We start from the raw sequence: 15,470 nt of genomic DNA, 5'->3' as shown, positions 1-15,470 counted from the left end.
ATGTTCAGGACATTCTACCCCAAAATATGACACCTTGGCATATTGAATATTTCAAACTGAAGGAATTTGAGAAATGACGTGTGTAGGAAGGACTTTCTGACCTTCCATGAAGCAGGCCATAAAACTGTCCTGTGTGAGATTTTTCTCTCACCACAGTTAGTCGGAGTTTGGATTTTTCCCACTCTTTCCCGGATCTATAGTTCTTCCTTGTTACTTTGTAGCAGTTTGAGAGTCTTAAGCATCACCTTCCCCTGGAACCCAAAGGAACTTCAAGCTGTGACTAGACTTCCAATGGACTCATCAGACTTTAACCCAACCTGAACCCTGGAGTCTCCTCAGATGTCCATCGAAGAAAATTCCCAGGAAGTTCCAGCTGCCTCTCAACCTGTCTCTGAAGTGTTAATAAAGAACCTTCGTAACTTGACTCTCAACCCTAGTACCAAATTCCCTTCCCTTCTACCAGAATATCCACCTCAACAGGGACTTGGTGAAGGCATACTCTATAGGAGGAGAGGAGTGAGGACATTGTTAGCTGCTTGGGAAGAAGGGATAGAAAGGATGATTCAAGTTATTAAATACCACTAGGGCAACCAATTTCCTCTGACTCAAAGAGAACCTTGGCAGAAGGAAGTTGAGACTTAGTCAAACATGGAAAGATTTAGATGTAGCTGTCATTATTGCGTGTATCATAGAGATCCTTCTGAGGATACTATCACGGAGAATAATTATGACACAGAGTTGATTGAGCCATAAATTTTATTCGTGTACTGTTTTTTTCTTGCTAATAATTTTAGGATCATTATGAAGCAGCTTGGGAAAGCTACTCTAGGAGAGACTGTGCACCAATATTTTGATAACCTATAAGTTCTGTGATGTGTTTTTTTCTTGCATCTCTTTTCTATCTTGATCCAGGTAACTTATAAGGAATCTATATATTGATAGTTTGCATTTGAATAACTTGAATATACTTTAGTTCCACTTCTTGATTTGAGACAAAGAAGCACTAATAGGTCTCAAGTATTGCCTGTTTTAGCAGCCTGAAGTCAGTAAGATGAAATCCAATATCAAGAATTTGAAACAAATTAACTTGTGTGGAAGGAATGTAAAGAAAACATTGGGTAGTTTGTCTAGAGCATAATTAGAGCAAGGTGTATTAACTAAATTTTCTGGTTTTCAAAAATTTGAATTGTAATAAAAATTTTTGATGTGCTATTTCAATTTTCAGTAGTAAGTAAATGTATGTATGGAGGATCTTATTAAAATTTGAGACATATTTGAGTACCTGTAAAAAAAAAAAACTGTCTCGTGAATGGTGCCCTCCGTACACCTAGAGGAAAGGAGCATCCTTATCTCTGAAGACAAAGGGACACAGAGAGGAATCTGAACAAACAGGCCTTGTTCAGTTTCCCCCAGTTTACTATACTTAGCTCAAACTCCTTGTTTATCTCACATTTCCACAGCTCTCTACCCTTCATCACACCTAGTATAAAAACACTCAAGTTTAATCATTTCTTTGGGTCTTCATTTCCTTATGAAGGCTCCTGTGTCACATAAAACTTATATTGAATAAATTTGTGTGCTGTGCTTTTCTTCTGTAGATCTGTCTGTGAAAGTCTAATTCTCAGACCCAGACAGGGAAGGACCCTAAGAGAGTCAAAGAAAACTTTCCCCTCCCGTACAAGACCCTGTTAAGAATTTTTGTCTCTTAAGTTCAATGCCCTCAATGTCTTCACCAGTTCTCAGATAATGTGGCTTGAGTTCCCTCACCATCCCAGCTGCTAAAGGCTGCCTGCCAAAATACACCCCCAAATATACTCATTAACCCCCTCTACCCTGATTTGTTATTCTTCATAGCACTTGTCCCTACTCAACATGATGTCCTTTATGTACTTGTTTAGCATTTGTCTCCCCCACTAGAATGTAAGCTTTATGAGGGTGGGGAAATTGTCTGCCTTGCTCACTCATGTCATTCCAGCACTTCCATCAGTATCTGGCACATTAATAGGTCCTAAATGAAGTTTTATTTAATAAACAAATGAGCAGAGTGGGAATGAAAAGTCAATTTAATTTAGAAAGTGATGAATGGGAACAGCATGGTTATATCAGAGCCCTAAAACTGTACAGAATGAATGATCCATCCTAAAGGAAGTTATTTGCTTAAGGTTGTTTTTTTTTTTTTAAAAAAAAAGGAAAATAAAAATGTATAATTAACTTTTTTTTAAAAGTCTCACTATTGACTTAGGTCCGTGCACATCTCCATTTAGAGGTATAGATGTTTTGCATGTGTTTGAGTGCAAAATTCAAACTGGAGGGATGAATCAAAGCAGAGCTTATTCATTATAGGTTGGGATTTCAAAAACATCTTTAAAGGAGGCAGATCCTTCCCAAACAACATAAAAATGCAGGAGGAGAATAACTAAGATAAGAGGCACAAATTTAAAATGTCAGGCATTACAAAAATGTAAGCCATCTCCAATGCTAATACAATTTTTACCTAAAATAAATACCTCTTAGTTCTCTCTCTCTTCTTTTCCTTTTCCCTTCCAGGAGTATGGGTAATCATTAGGAAAAAATAGAGGAATTAACTTCATTGTACTATATATTTGTCCATTGTCGGAGGACGTCATTGTCAGAAGACTTTGCTGAAAACAAAAGGGAAGTTCAGCCACATCTAATTAAGGAAATGCAAATTAAAACCACAATTAAATACCATTTTACACCTATTTTGGCCATAATCGGTGTGTCTGACAATTCCTAGGGTTGCCATGGATAGAGGGAAGCAGGACTCTCATACTCCACTGGTGAGGCTATAAATTGGTGTGATCACTTTGGAAAACAGCTTGACTTTTTGGTAAACTCTGACATGAACATATTACACTAACCAATATTTCCACTTCAAAGGTTATAAGTAGAAGAGTGACAGTATTTCTGAGCACACTAGACTTTTAGACTGCTTGGTAGCACCGGGTCTACCTAAGTGCGAGGACTTCCTGCTTCCACCTGCCCATGTGTTTGTGCTCCTTTGGGTCAAACCTCCATAGCCTGAATTTTTCAATTTCTTTCTTTCTCTTGTTTAAAGATAATTTCCAGAAGAAGGTAAAATCATGACTTACATACAGATGTAAAGATGAATGTGTTTAAGGAATTTATTTTATTCACATGACATGAGGGAACCAAGCAGATGTAATAATTGGTTCAAAGGAAAAGTCAAACTAGCAGAGGCTTATATGAAGTAAAGGAATATTGAGATGAATTGTGAATAGAGACAAAACTGATTTTTCCACAGTGGAGAGGAAGTCAATTAAAATCATCACCAGAAAGGACAGAATTTATGTATCTATCAGTTACCTACAATTTAGAAAGAGTTGCAAAATAGCTCAAAGAAGATGAATGGGGCTAGAATCTGATAACCCTGGAGGGTACGCTAAAGACAATGTCTGTTGTTTTCCATTGAAACACCAACACCTTCTGATACACTATTGCAAGTAGAGTATTGTTTGGATCTCTCATACATGTGTCAAGGAGGGCCTGACAGCTGACGTTCAGATGTAGGAAATCAACACTTCTCCTAAGTCAAAAGCCCAATATTCCAGATCACTGTAGACACTCCAGTTAGCTGGAAATTGCTGGAGGATCAAAGGTACCTGTTAGTCAAAGATACTACCCAGTATATACAGTACATCAGGTGTATACACTAAGAGCTAAGAGTAGACGTAGGTTTGATGAGTGTAAAGAGGCCTGAATTTGGGATTAGAAGACCTGGGGAAGTCTCAGCTCTTCTTACTAAGTTTGTGACCTTGAGCCAGTTGCTCTGGCTCTCTGGCTTTCTCTCAGGCTTTCTCCTCTAAACAAAGTAAGAATTTTTATTGATGACTCTAAATTCCCTTCAGGATCCAAATGTTTATTAGATGAGCCAGCTAATCCCCTGCACAGATGGCCCTGCAACAATGCCCAGGCACAGAGAGTTTTGACATAGGACAGGGAAGATCTGTTTGTGAAAACATGAGGAGGAACAGCTGGATTTAGATGTCCTGGACCCCCAGTGTACAGTACACAAACCCAACATCTGTGGGAAACTTGGGAAGTTCAGTGACAAAGGGAGAAGTGAGAGAGAGGAAAGGAAGTTATCAAAAAATAACCTTCTACCAACTCATGGTTTTGCACAAGACTTGCCTCTACCATTAGTGACATTGTAAGAAGTTTATCACCAGGGTTGGCTCTGTCTTTACCCTGTGCTTAAATAACAGCAAAGGGGAACTGGAACTGTATTAGAGTTCTCCAGAGAAATGGACCAATAAGATGTGTGTGTGTATGTATTTATATGTACAGATATAAGTATAGATGTAGATCTCTCTCTCTCTCTCTCTCTCTCTCTCTCTCTCTTTCGCTCTCTCTCGCTCTCAGAGAAATTGATTTATTTTAAGGAATTGGCTCATGTGATTGTGGAGGCTGGCAAGTCAGAAATCTGCAGGGAAGGCTGTGAGACTGGAAATTCCAGCAGGAGTTGATGTTGTAGTCTTGTGTCCAAAGGCAGTGTGGTGGTAAAATTCCTTTCTTTTCAGGGACCGTAGACTTTTCTCTTAAGGCTTTCAGCTGCTTGGTTGAGGCTCACTGCATTATGGAGGGTAACCTGCTTTACTCAGATATTAACAATGTTAATTCTTCTGACCCAGAAACGTAGTATCTCTCTCCATCTATTTAGGTCTTCTTTCATTTTTCTTAACCAATGTTTTATAATTTTCAGTGCACAGGTCTTGTGTATTTATTGTCAGATTTATCCCTATGTATTTTACATTTTTAAATGTTATAAATGATATTGTTTTTTCAATTTCAATTTTCAATTGTTTGTTGCTAGTATATAGAAATACAGTAATTTTTGTATATTGATCTTTAACCTATAATATTACTAAATTCACTTATTAGTTCTGGTAGGGATATTTTTTGTTTTGTAGATTTCATTGGCTTTTCTACACAGAAAATTGTGTCGTCTTCAAATTAAGACAATTCTACTTATTCCATTCTTATATAGATGCTTTTTATTTCTTGTTTTCGCTGGCTAGAACCTCTTCAGTGTTGAATAGATGTGGTGATAGTACGCCTACATGACTTGTTCCTAAGCTTAGGGGGATAGCATTCAGTCTTCCACCATTGAATATGGTGTTAGCTGTAGGTTCGTCATAGATAGTTTATTTTTTCAGGTTGAGGAAATCCCCTTTTAGTATGAGCCTATTGAAAATTTTTGTTTTTTAAAAAATAGCATTGGATATTGGATTTTGTCAAATCCTTTCCCTCATTTATTAAGATAATACGCTTTTTCTCTTCTAGCTTGTTAACATGGCATAAAGTTGTTTGTAATATTCCCTTATACTTCTAATATCCATAGAATCTATAGAATATCACTAATCTCATACCTTTGTTTTCTTTTCTTCCCTTCCTTTCCCCTCCCTTCCCTTCCCTTCCCTTCCCTTTCCTTTTCCTGATCTGTATGGCTAGAGGCTTATCAATTTTATTAACCTTCTCAAAGAACAGGTTTTAATTTCATTCATTGTCTCTTTTCTACTTCAATGATTTTTCACTATGATCTTTATTATTTCCTCTCTTCTGCTTACTTTGGGTTTAATTTGCTCTTTTTTTCCCAATTTATGGTGGAGGTTGAGATCATGTATTTGATACCATTCTTTTTTTCTATTATAGGTGTTTCATGGTATACATTTCTAAGTACTACTTTAGTTAGCAATCTCTCACAAATTTTGACAGGTTGTGTTTTCATTTTCATTGGATCAAATTCAATTTCTCTTTTGATTTCTTCTTTGTTATATGGCTTATTTAGAAGTCTGTTCATAAATATTTGGCAATTTTCCAGATACCTTCTTGTTAATTTCTAATCCAGTTCCACTCTGGTCAGACAACATACTTTGCATGACTTGAATATTTTTAATTTATTAAGTTATGTTTTATGGCCCAGAATATGGCCTATTGCGGTAAATGTTTCGTATGTAATTGAAAAGGATATGTATTCTGGTATTGTTGGCTGGAATTTTCTATAAATGTCCATTAGGCTAAGTTGGTTGTTCATACCTTCTATATCCTTGATGATTTTTTTTTTTTTTGCCTACTTGTTCTATCAATTATTGGAAGAGTGTATTGAATTCTCTGACTGTAATTGTGTATTTGTTTATTTCTCTTTGCAGTATTAACACTTTTAGGTTCATATATTCTCAAGCTTTGTTTTTAAGTGCAAAAATGCTTCAAATTTTTAGGTTCTTCTGATGAATTGACCTCTTTATCACTATGAAATAAACTTCTTTATCCCTGGTAATATATTTTTGCTCTGAAATCTACTTTGTTTGGTATTAATATAGCCAGTGCAGTTTTAATTTGACTGGTGTTAGCATGGTATATCTTCTTCTTTTACTTTTAACTTATTTTATCTTTATATTGTGCATTTTTTGGTAAGACTTGATGATCTAGAGAGATTCTTTGTGGTGGTTTAAAGATATGTCCACATATCACTTGATACTCCTCCCTTTAAGAGGTAGAACTTAAATTCTCTCTCATTATATGCAGTCTGGACTTAGTGACTTGCTTCTAATGAATAGAAGAATATGGAAGAAGTGATGATGTATCACTTCTAAGCCTCAGTCATAAATGGCATTGCAAATTCCTTCTTGCTCTCTCTCTGGGATCCCTTGTTCTGGTGGGAGCCATGTTCTATGTTATGAAGATAACTCAAACAGTCCTCTGGAGAGGCCCATGTGCCAAGGAACTGAGAGGCATCCTGACAATAGCCAGTAAGGAACTAAGGCTTTCTACCCTTAGCCTTGTGGCTGCACCATCTTGAAAATAGATCCTCCAGCCTTAGTCAAGCCTTTAGATGACTGCACCCTTGGCCGACATCTTGACTGTAATCTCATGAAAGACCCTGAGCCAGAATTGCCAGATAAGCTGCTCCTAAATTCCTGACCCTCACAAACTATGAGATGATAAATGTCTACTTTTTAGGCCATTAAATTTGTTATGTAGCAGTAGAAAACTAGTATATCCTAGGATCATACAGATCCTTCCAGTTTATGATTCTAGCGTTTAAGAGAAGAAGGATGTGTCTCTAGTTGCTTGTTGATTTTACTAGCACTTTACAAACCACTTTACCTGTTGTATTTTAAAACTTTTCCTTGAAAAGTCTGCATTCCATACAACAAGACATTTTAGGCAGAAAATTAAATAACATTTTGAATAGAGATATTTTTCAACTGGATATTTACTATTTTAATAGCTTATGTGATTTAATAAGATGAGGCCTTACCCAGTCAATGAATGATTACAAAATGAACACACTACCCACATCTACCACCAGATCAAGAACAGAAATGTGTTTTATTAATAAACAATAATGTGGGAATTCCCTGGCAGTCCAGTGGTTAGGACTCCGTGCTTTCACTGCAGTGGGCCTGGGTTCAATCCCTGGTTGGGGAACTAAGATCCCACAAGCCCCACAGCATGGCCAAAATAATAATAATAACTTAAAAAAATAATTCTTAAGAAAAAGATGAGGCCTTGGGAAATTTAACACTTGCCATAGAGTTCTGAGGAGAGAAGAGCTCTTAGGTCCTTGGAGGGCCAACAGGAGCTATGTGGACCCCTTGGCATTATATGCAATGTGTTGTGTCAAGAGCATCTTTCTAAGAAAGAATGTGTATAGCTTTTACCAGGTTTTCACAGAGTCTTGCTCCCACATCAAAAAAAAAGAGTTAAGAACCACTTATTTGGTTCCCATTGCCACCTATGAGAATTCAAGTACAGAGAGGTAAGTGAGTTACCTACGGTTAGAAACAGAGACTTTCTCATTCTTAACTCAGGGCTCAAACTCCAATCTGAGAGATGAATTCTACCCACCAGAGACAGCTCAGAGCAGAACTGGTCTTTACAATGCTCTCAAGTGCCCAGACCCTCAAGACAAATCTTTACATGTATTATTTTGCTGTTGCATATCTCCTGCTTGCTTAACTCATCAAGCTGCGTCAAGAAGGGGGTGGAATGGATCTTCTCCAAAAGATGTCCCCTTGCTGGCAGATCTTTTATCTTGGTGCCGTTCAATTTTGCCCTTATATCGAAGCACACAAAAGCTCAGCCAAATTCCTCCCCCACCCACACCCCCCGCCATGGTATCTGCTAGAACACAGCGTTACTCTGTGGAGGAAACACAGTGTATTTTCTCTGACCTGATTCCTGTAAGGATATCACTTACATGTTTCCTCAATAGTTTTTGAAACCTTCACATCTTTGCAATAACTGTTATCCATCTCTTTCTGAACTAAGCCAGATATGAATGTTATCACCATAATAAATTAAAAGATTTGGGTTGAAGAGTCAAAAATCAGTTAATTTCTAGTATTTATGTTAGTTCAGATACATTCTGCTTATTTAGAAATTAGAAATTGCTAAGAAGCATCCACGGTTGCTCAAAAAACAAGTATAAATCCTTGAATGGAGAGCTAGAACATATCTTGCAATCTTCTTATATCTTGCACAGTGCTGGTCATTCGTTAGATTCTCTCCAAGTACTTCATCACCAGTAGTGTTGAGCAGTCATCCTGAGCAAGCCTGGCTGATTAGGGCCAAGGGAGCCCATGTTCTAAATGGCCAGGCCTAAAGGAAAGAGAGTAGGAAGTCCTGGTGTTACCACTGACTTTTACATCTTAAGCTATCTATACTTCAGCTTTCCCAAGGCATTCACCTCTATAGATTTGCCATGTATTCCCACCAACCCCATGCACTCTAGGACACAATCTTTTTGCTTTGGTCAAATCCAAATCCAAGAAGCCATGACTGAAACTACAGTCCTGGAGAAACTAGACTGAAGAAACTAGGCTGAAGAATTGTGCTGATGCCACGAACTGCCCAGACCTAAGCCTGACTCCTGGCTGTCCCTCCTCCGGCTTAGCTCCAGAAGGCAACTGCTGCGAGCAGGTTCCTGGGCTTGGCCAAATGACCTAGCGTGGTCCTGGCCACCATTCAGGGCTTCTGAGAGAGCACTGCGCCTCCTCCTCAAAGGTGGAAACAGAGACCCAGAGCCTTGGAATCATTCCCAGGATCTCTCAATGCAAATGTTTTCAGCAAATTCAGCATTCAGTCCTAACTTGTGAAACAGTCTTGTAGCACTAAGATAAATTTAAATGGCTCAAGTGTTAATCGGGTGTGTTTATTTTTCCATAAACAGAAAGACGTGGGAATATTTGGCAGGAGGAAAGGACATATTTTATGTTTTGGTGATTTTCTTAAAAAGTAAAAACAACTCTATATTTTAAAGCAATTCTAAAATAACAGATCACCCTTTCTGAGGAATGACAGGAAAATCCTCTGACAAGGAAATTAAGTTTATTTTTAAACTTCTAAGCAGTAGAATTTAATTATAGATGGCAGCAAAGAGCAGAGGAAAAATCCTTAAAAGTTTTTAAAAGAAAAACTAAGGTAAAGTTTTCTAAAGGATATATTCAACATTATATACATATATATGCATAGACATAGACACACACACACACACACACACGGAGAAGAAAGAAAAGGAGAGAAAAACACTTTTGGTGGTGTTTTTTGAATCTACCCAGAAACTCTTTCATCTGGAAGTATGGAAGTTCATTAAAATGAGTAATTTAGGAAGACAAATGTGGTTTTGGTGATTGTCTCAAGAAAACACGCCAACTTTTTACCTTGAGAGAGACATGTAGCTTAACAGACAAAATTAGTCGTATTAGGCTATGATCATTTTTGCTATCTACATATTGCTTCAGATGGGATTTTCAAAGCAGAGTCAAATTTTATACAATGAGATGACAAATTATTTTTATAATAGTAATACTAACATTTAAAATCATGACTTTTACTAGGAGAGCTGTCTAAATTTCAGTTTTTTAAAGGATTAGATACTTTGATTTTGCATGCAAAATATGCCAAGTATGTATTAAATATGAATTACAAAGCAATATTAAAAGGAAAATACACATAGCAGAAAATATGAAAGTAGGTAAGAGCCAATAAGCATGAATTGTATATATTCCACTACCTAGTACACTATTATTGATGCTCAAGAAATATTTGATATTAAAAAACAAGATATGTCAATGGGCCCAGAGTAATTCTACTATACTGAATCAAATGGTGACTAAAAATGCTTTATTTCACTCTTTTATTTTGTAGGTATTATTATTTGGCATTCAGAGCACATCAAACACCTCTTGCTAGCAAAGAGAGCTGTGTCGCTATCTTGGAAAAGTCCAGATTAGATCACTGGCTGCTGGGAAAAACAAAGGTAGTCCTTTCTTTGTTGTTTAGATTGTCACTGGAGTTGCTCTGCTGTGAACCTTTGTCTCTTATCAGTGATTTGAATAGCTCTGTAAATTGTGTAGCTTAGCAGACAAGACCCCAAGCTAACAGTGATTTTTGCCGGTCTTGGGTCAGGAGTCCCAGGACCTCAGTGACCAGAGGAGGAGAGTTTGCCTCCTGTTCTGCATGTAGTGAGAACCATTTAGCATTTCTAGAATGAGATCTTTGAGCTCATTTTTAAATGTCCCTTTTTCAGTGCTGCTTATTCCAGCACCGCAGGCAAATACACAAATTATACGAATGACAATGAGTATCTTTTATAGTTTTGTGCGTTTTTTCTAGACTCGTGATATTTCCTGCCCACTCTGATTAGTAGTCTCATCATGTCTAGCTTTTCATTCAGGGGAACATCATGTCCCTGCAGACTCCCAGGTTTTTATGGTCCGTTCTGAATTGCCCTACAAAGCCAGCCTTCGCCTGAGTGTGGATGGCAACACTGCTGCCCCTCAGCAGAAGTAATTAGATCACTGTGGGTCATCCAGGCCCCAATCCCTCTGTTGGCCGAGGGTCAGGTTTGTTGGTTAGCACCTCCATCAGAGCTGTGGAGAAAGAGATCAAGTTGAGAAAATGGAACTCATGGCAAAACTGAGGCTGGCCTGGAGAACATTTAGGATCTCCCAAAACCCTCTTAACTTCATCGTCTGTTTATATCAATAGTCCCACATAGGCTCAACCTTAGAAGGGGAATTGTATTTGCTTCCAAGAAGTCAGTAATGTTAGCATAAATCAAGTCACTGTAAACTTTATTTAGATGATGCTTTTAATATTTACATTAAGAATATGTTGGAGCAGAGTGAATTTCTGTTTGGGAGCCCACACGTAATGCTAAAACTGATGTCTCATTTCAGGTTTTTCTCAAGTATTACCATGTTGAGCAGTTAAATTTGCTACTGCGGGAAGTCATAGGCAGAGTGGCTGTGCTGCAGGCCTATGTCAAGGGGTGGCTTGGAGCCAGGAGATACAAAAGAGTCAGAGAGAAGAGAGAGAAGGGGGCCGTCGCCATCCAGTCAGGTAAACGGTCCTGAAACTTGGCATTTCATTAAGTACTTGAGGCCACTCTCCTATTGCTCTTCTCGGTGGTTCCTTCTTCTCCCTCCGTTCCTTCCTTCTTCTTTCCTTTCTTCCTGGCTTCAGCAAATATTTATCGAGTATCTACTGCAGGCCAAACCTTGTGCTAGGTCCTGGGGATATAGCCGTGAGCAAGACCACCATGGTCCCTAACCTCCAGGTAAGCAAACAAGCCATCCCTACCTGAGGCAAGATAGAGGCGGTAGCAGTGGATGGATGTAATACCCAAATCACACAGACGTGTGCCTCAGCTCCCAGATTAACCGCATCATATACACTTCAGGTCCATTACCAGGTTTTCAACATCAGAATTGCTACTGCCACGTCCATGAGGCTTTTCTACCCCAGACAGAGCTTGTAAACCAAGGGAACAAATCACTAGGCTCTGTCATACGCCCAGCCCAGTCAGTGCCTCTTTACAGACACGTGTGTCATTTGTGCTACAAACAGCATTTGAGTTCCTGTGCTATCTCGAGTGGTTGTGAAAGCCCCAGGTCTTGAACACAGTAGATGAATTCCTTTGTGTTCTCATGACCCAGCATCATAATGTCCCTTCCGGACTTCATGACCTCACTCAGCGACTGGAGAGCTGTGGTGCTCAGGGCGAGAACAAAAAGGAGAGCTGGTCATGCTCCTGGTAGCAGCTCAGTGCCCTGGTTCTCTGTCTGAAGAACTTAACACCCCACCCCCTGCCCCCAGGTTCCCTTTTCCTTTCTCTTCGTTTCTGCATCCATTTCCCGTGCCTTTTCCCTTCCTATCACATGCATTCCCTCCCTGAGCACAGTTCTGCACATAGTCCTCCCTCACCAAATGTAACTGTGATGCTACTAATCATTATTATTTATTTTTCTCTCCTTCAACTTTCATGTTTATTCCTTCCTCCCAATAAAAAATATGGAGTGGGTTGGGCTATTCCAGTCCTCTCCCACCCCCCAAGTCCTGAAGACAGAGCTTCCTCCATGGATTGGAATGACAGGGACCCACCTCACCTAGATAGGGGTCCCAAGTGATTCATAAGTGGAATCCAGAGGGTTCTGGAAACTCACTGCCTGAACCAAAATAACTCCTTATCAAGAAGCATCTCGGAGGCCAAGCTGAGAGTACAGAGAGGCCCCTCTTCCCCACCATCACTCACGTAGCTCTGCTTATTTTGTTCAGTGAGAAAGTAGGAGGGAGGAGGAGAGGGGTAATAGATTGGAGGGAAAACAGCTTATATCAATTCTCTGGCACATTCTTAAATTAATGTCATTCCTAGCACATGGTTTTATATTTTTAGCCTGGAGAGGATATGATGCTCGGAGGAAATTTAAGAAAATAAGCAACAGAAGGAGAGAGTCTGCTGTTCATATTCAAGCAGGTAATTAAAACATCATTTTCATAGTGTCCACTTGGAAATATTCTGTGATTAAGTTCATATGAGTTTCAAAAAGCTGAAATGTTAATAATTCAGGAGCACTGGAATAGGAGTCAAGAGTTCTAGTGAGGGAGGGTTCTAGTGCTTGTTCTGATGCACACACCCCCCCCATGTGATAATTGTGAGAATTGGCTGCATGCCGTACTTGGCTAAGGATGCTCCAAGTAGGTACCCTTGTATTCCAAAGTTTATGGGATACAAGAGAGGGAAAATGAGGCACAGAGAAGTGAAGTAATTTGTCCATGATCATATAGCTAGTCAGTGACAGAGCGAGAATTCGTTCACAGGCAGTTTGGATAGATTCCACTTTGCATACTGCCAACTGAACAAATCCCTTTCCCTCTTGGAGTCACCCATCCCTCGTCTGTGAAAGAGCATTGGCTAAAAAGGTCTAAAAGGCGTCTTCCAACCTTGGAATTCTCTGATTATATGCTTGATCAGTCTCTTGGTATCACAGAGATAGGAACAGCTCAGGGACTTTCCTGGCTAACTGTTTCCCACACCCAGACCTGTATGTGGCTAAGGCAGTCCTTTGGGCCCTACAGGGTGAGGGCACTGTGGCTCAGCTTGTGGCTGCCTGAGCACCTCGAGCTCTGGTGCCTGGCTCCCAGGTCATTCTGCTCTTCTGCAAATGGCAGTACCCACGGTGGCTGCGAGGCCCGGCTCCCTCTGTCATTCGGAGCTGCATGTGACTAATTGAGGCTCTGGAAGAAACACCCACAGAGCACACCAGGAGCTCCTAGAGCACAAGAAATCGGAGACAGAATGAGAGAGAAGTGGCCAGTCCAGTGGACTCAGCAGCAGGGAGACGGAGAGGGTTTCAGATACTGCCACGCATGAAGCAAACGTTTAAATAAAACAGCTGCAACCTTTTCGAGGAGGTCCCTGCCCAGAGCCTGGCTCCAGGGACACTCCTCAGAACTCTCTGGCCCGGTAAAGACCTGACGACTTCATTCAAAACCAAAATATCTGGGAGGAAGGGGTGTCATTTAAATCCAAATGTGTAACTTTTAACACCATCCCCTAGGGATTCTAAGCTCTACAACTTCAAAGCATCAGGAAGAAGGGTGCAATTCTAGTTGCAGCTTAAGAAGGACAACTCAAAGTGCATTTTTTTCTCTACCTCCCCACTGCCCAGCACACACACACACACACACACACACACACACACACACAGTACTCCCCACCCCTGCCCCCCCCATTAAGAGAGGATGCTGGACTGATCTTGCCGTTTGGCCCAAAGCCCAACATACATTTCCAGATACAAACTTTGAGCTTATGTATTGTTGAGCCACTGATCATAAATAAAGTGTGTGGGATCGTAATCAAATTTTCTCTCTCTGAAAATCGTCTTTAGAGAGCTCCCTGTTCGCACTCTGTTATTGCCAAGTGAACACTGCATAAGAACAGACGAGTGGGCAGCCTCATCACATCAGGACAGTCAGGATTTCATCTCTTCACTGCAGCACCTATGGGATAGGTACCATGGGAGGGTACTTTTGTTTCATGGGACCACAGAGAACACATTTCTTTAAGGAGCTCCCTCTTGTTGTTTCTTTTTTTCGTTTAGCCTTGCAAGCACCCCCCTTCTTAGCCTGGCAGCCATCGTTCCTGCTTATCAAGTGGCATCGGGAGCTTCTGAGTCCGCAGGGGCTTAAGCGGGCATGTAGTCATTGAGGGTGGTACTCACGCCACCTTGCCCTCTTGGCAGGAGAGTGTGGCAGCCAGAGCAAAAGCAGGCAGCGTCACTTTGCCCTTCAGCCAACACCATGGACAGGAACTGAGGTGCTGGTTCAGTGTTAGTGGTAAAGATACTTAGATAGGGTAACAACATTTGCAATTTTATGGGCAGTTTACTTTTACTTGAGAATGTTTTCCTTATCTTTAGAGTCAAAGGCAATGTGTTGATCTAAAAAGCAAAGCAACTCATTCCAAAGTCTCCGTTTCGGGGTGTGCTCTTCCCAAAGCATAATCCTCTCATTCCAAGCTCTTCTTCGTGCCACTAAGACATTTCAAGTAGAAAAAGCCCCAAACATAGGGGTGCTCTTACTTTTGAAGCCTGCAGAAGTGGCTTAGGGATGTTATCATAACGTAACCGTTTCTGGATATTTTCTAAGGTTATTCTGTAATTTATTATTTTTTTCAACAAATCATTTCATTTGAAATTTAGATTCTGTGCTATGTGTTTGTTTATATTTCAAGTTCTGGCCGATAGTCTTTTTTTTTTTTTTAATCGTGTTGCTGAGCTATGTTATATAGTTTTAAAAGAACAGCCCTTGAAATTTAGGAAGCATTTGGCCTACATGTTGCTACAGAGCAGCACATATTGAAATTTGTTTTCCTTTCATCTCCTTCCCAATAAAAGCAGCCGCGCGGCTTATCCCTTTAGCTTCCTCAGAACTTCCTTTCAGAATTCCCGATCTATTACGGCACATTCACATACCAGAAACAAGATGCCTTTTCATGCTGTCAACCTTTTTCATCTGAAATGTAAATTAATTCTTGCTGGTATGCCTTGACAGAGATCAAAGTCGAGGTATTAACCTTCCCGGGCTTTCTCCAGGAATCCGTCCCCAGGACCGGGCTGCTGTTGTTAGGAGGCTGGTGT

General features: G+C 40.0%; 1 protein-coding gene across 1 annotated transcript in view; it reads left to right on the top strand.

The window, feature by feature from the left end:
- MYO3B (myosin IIIB) overlaps positions 1 to 15,470 on the top strand; it is a 399,378-nt gene that overhangs the window by 261,943 nt on the left and 121,965 nt on the right. The window contains exons 27-29 of the mRNA XM_073806955.1: positions 10,195 to 10,306; positions 11,229 to 11,391; positions 12,725 to 12,805. Coding sequence (XP_073663056.1) covers positions 10,195 to 10,306; positions 11,229 to 11,391; positions 12,725 to 12,805 — 356 coding nt within the window. The remainder of the gene's footprint in view (positions 1 to 10,194; positions 10,307 to 11,228; positions 11,392 to 12,724; positions 12,806 to 15,470) is intronic.

The sequence above is a fragment of the Tursiops truncatus genome, chromosome 7 (assembly GCF_011762595.2).
Source record: "Tursiops truncatus isolate mTurTru1 chromosome 7, mTurTru1.mat.Y, whole genome shotgun sequence".
Taxonomy (NCBI): Eukaryota; Metazoa; Chordata; class Mammalia; order Artiodactyla; family Delphinidae; genus Tursiops; species Tursiops truncatus.
The sequence above is the reverse complement of the archived record's forward strand: the minus strand, read 5'-3'. Positions and strand labels throughout refer to the sequence as shown.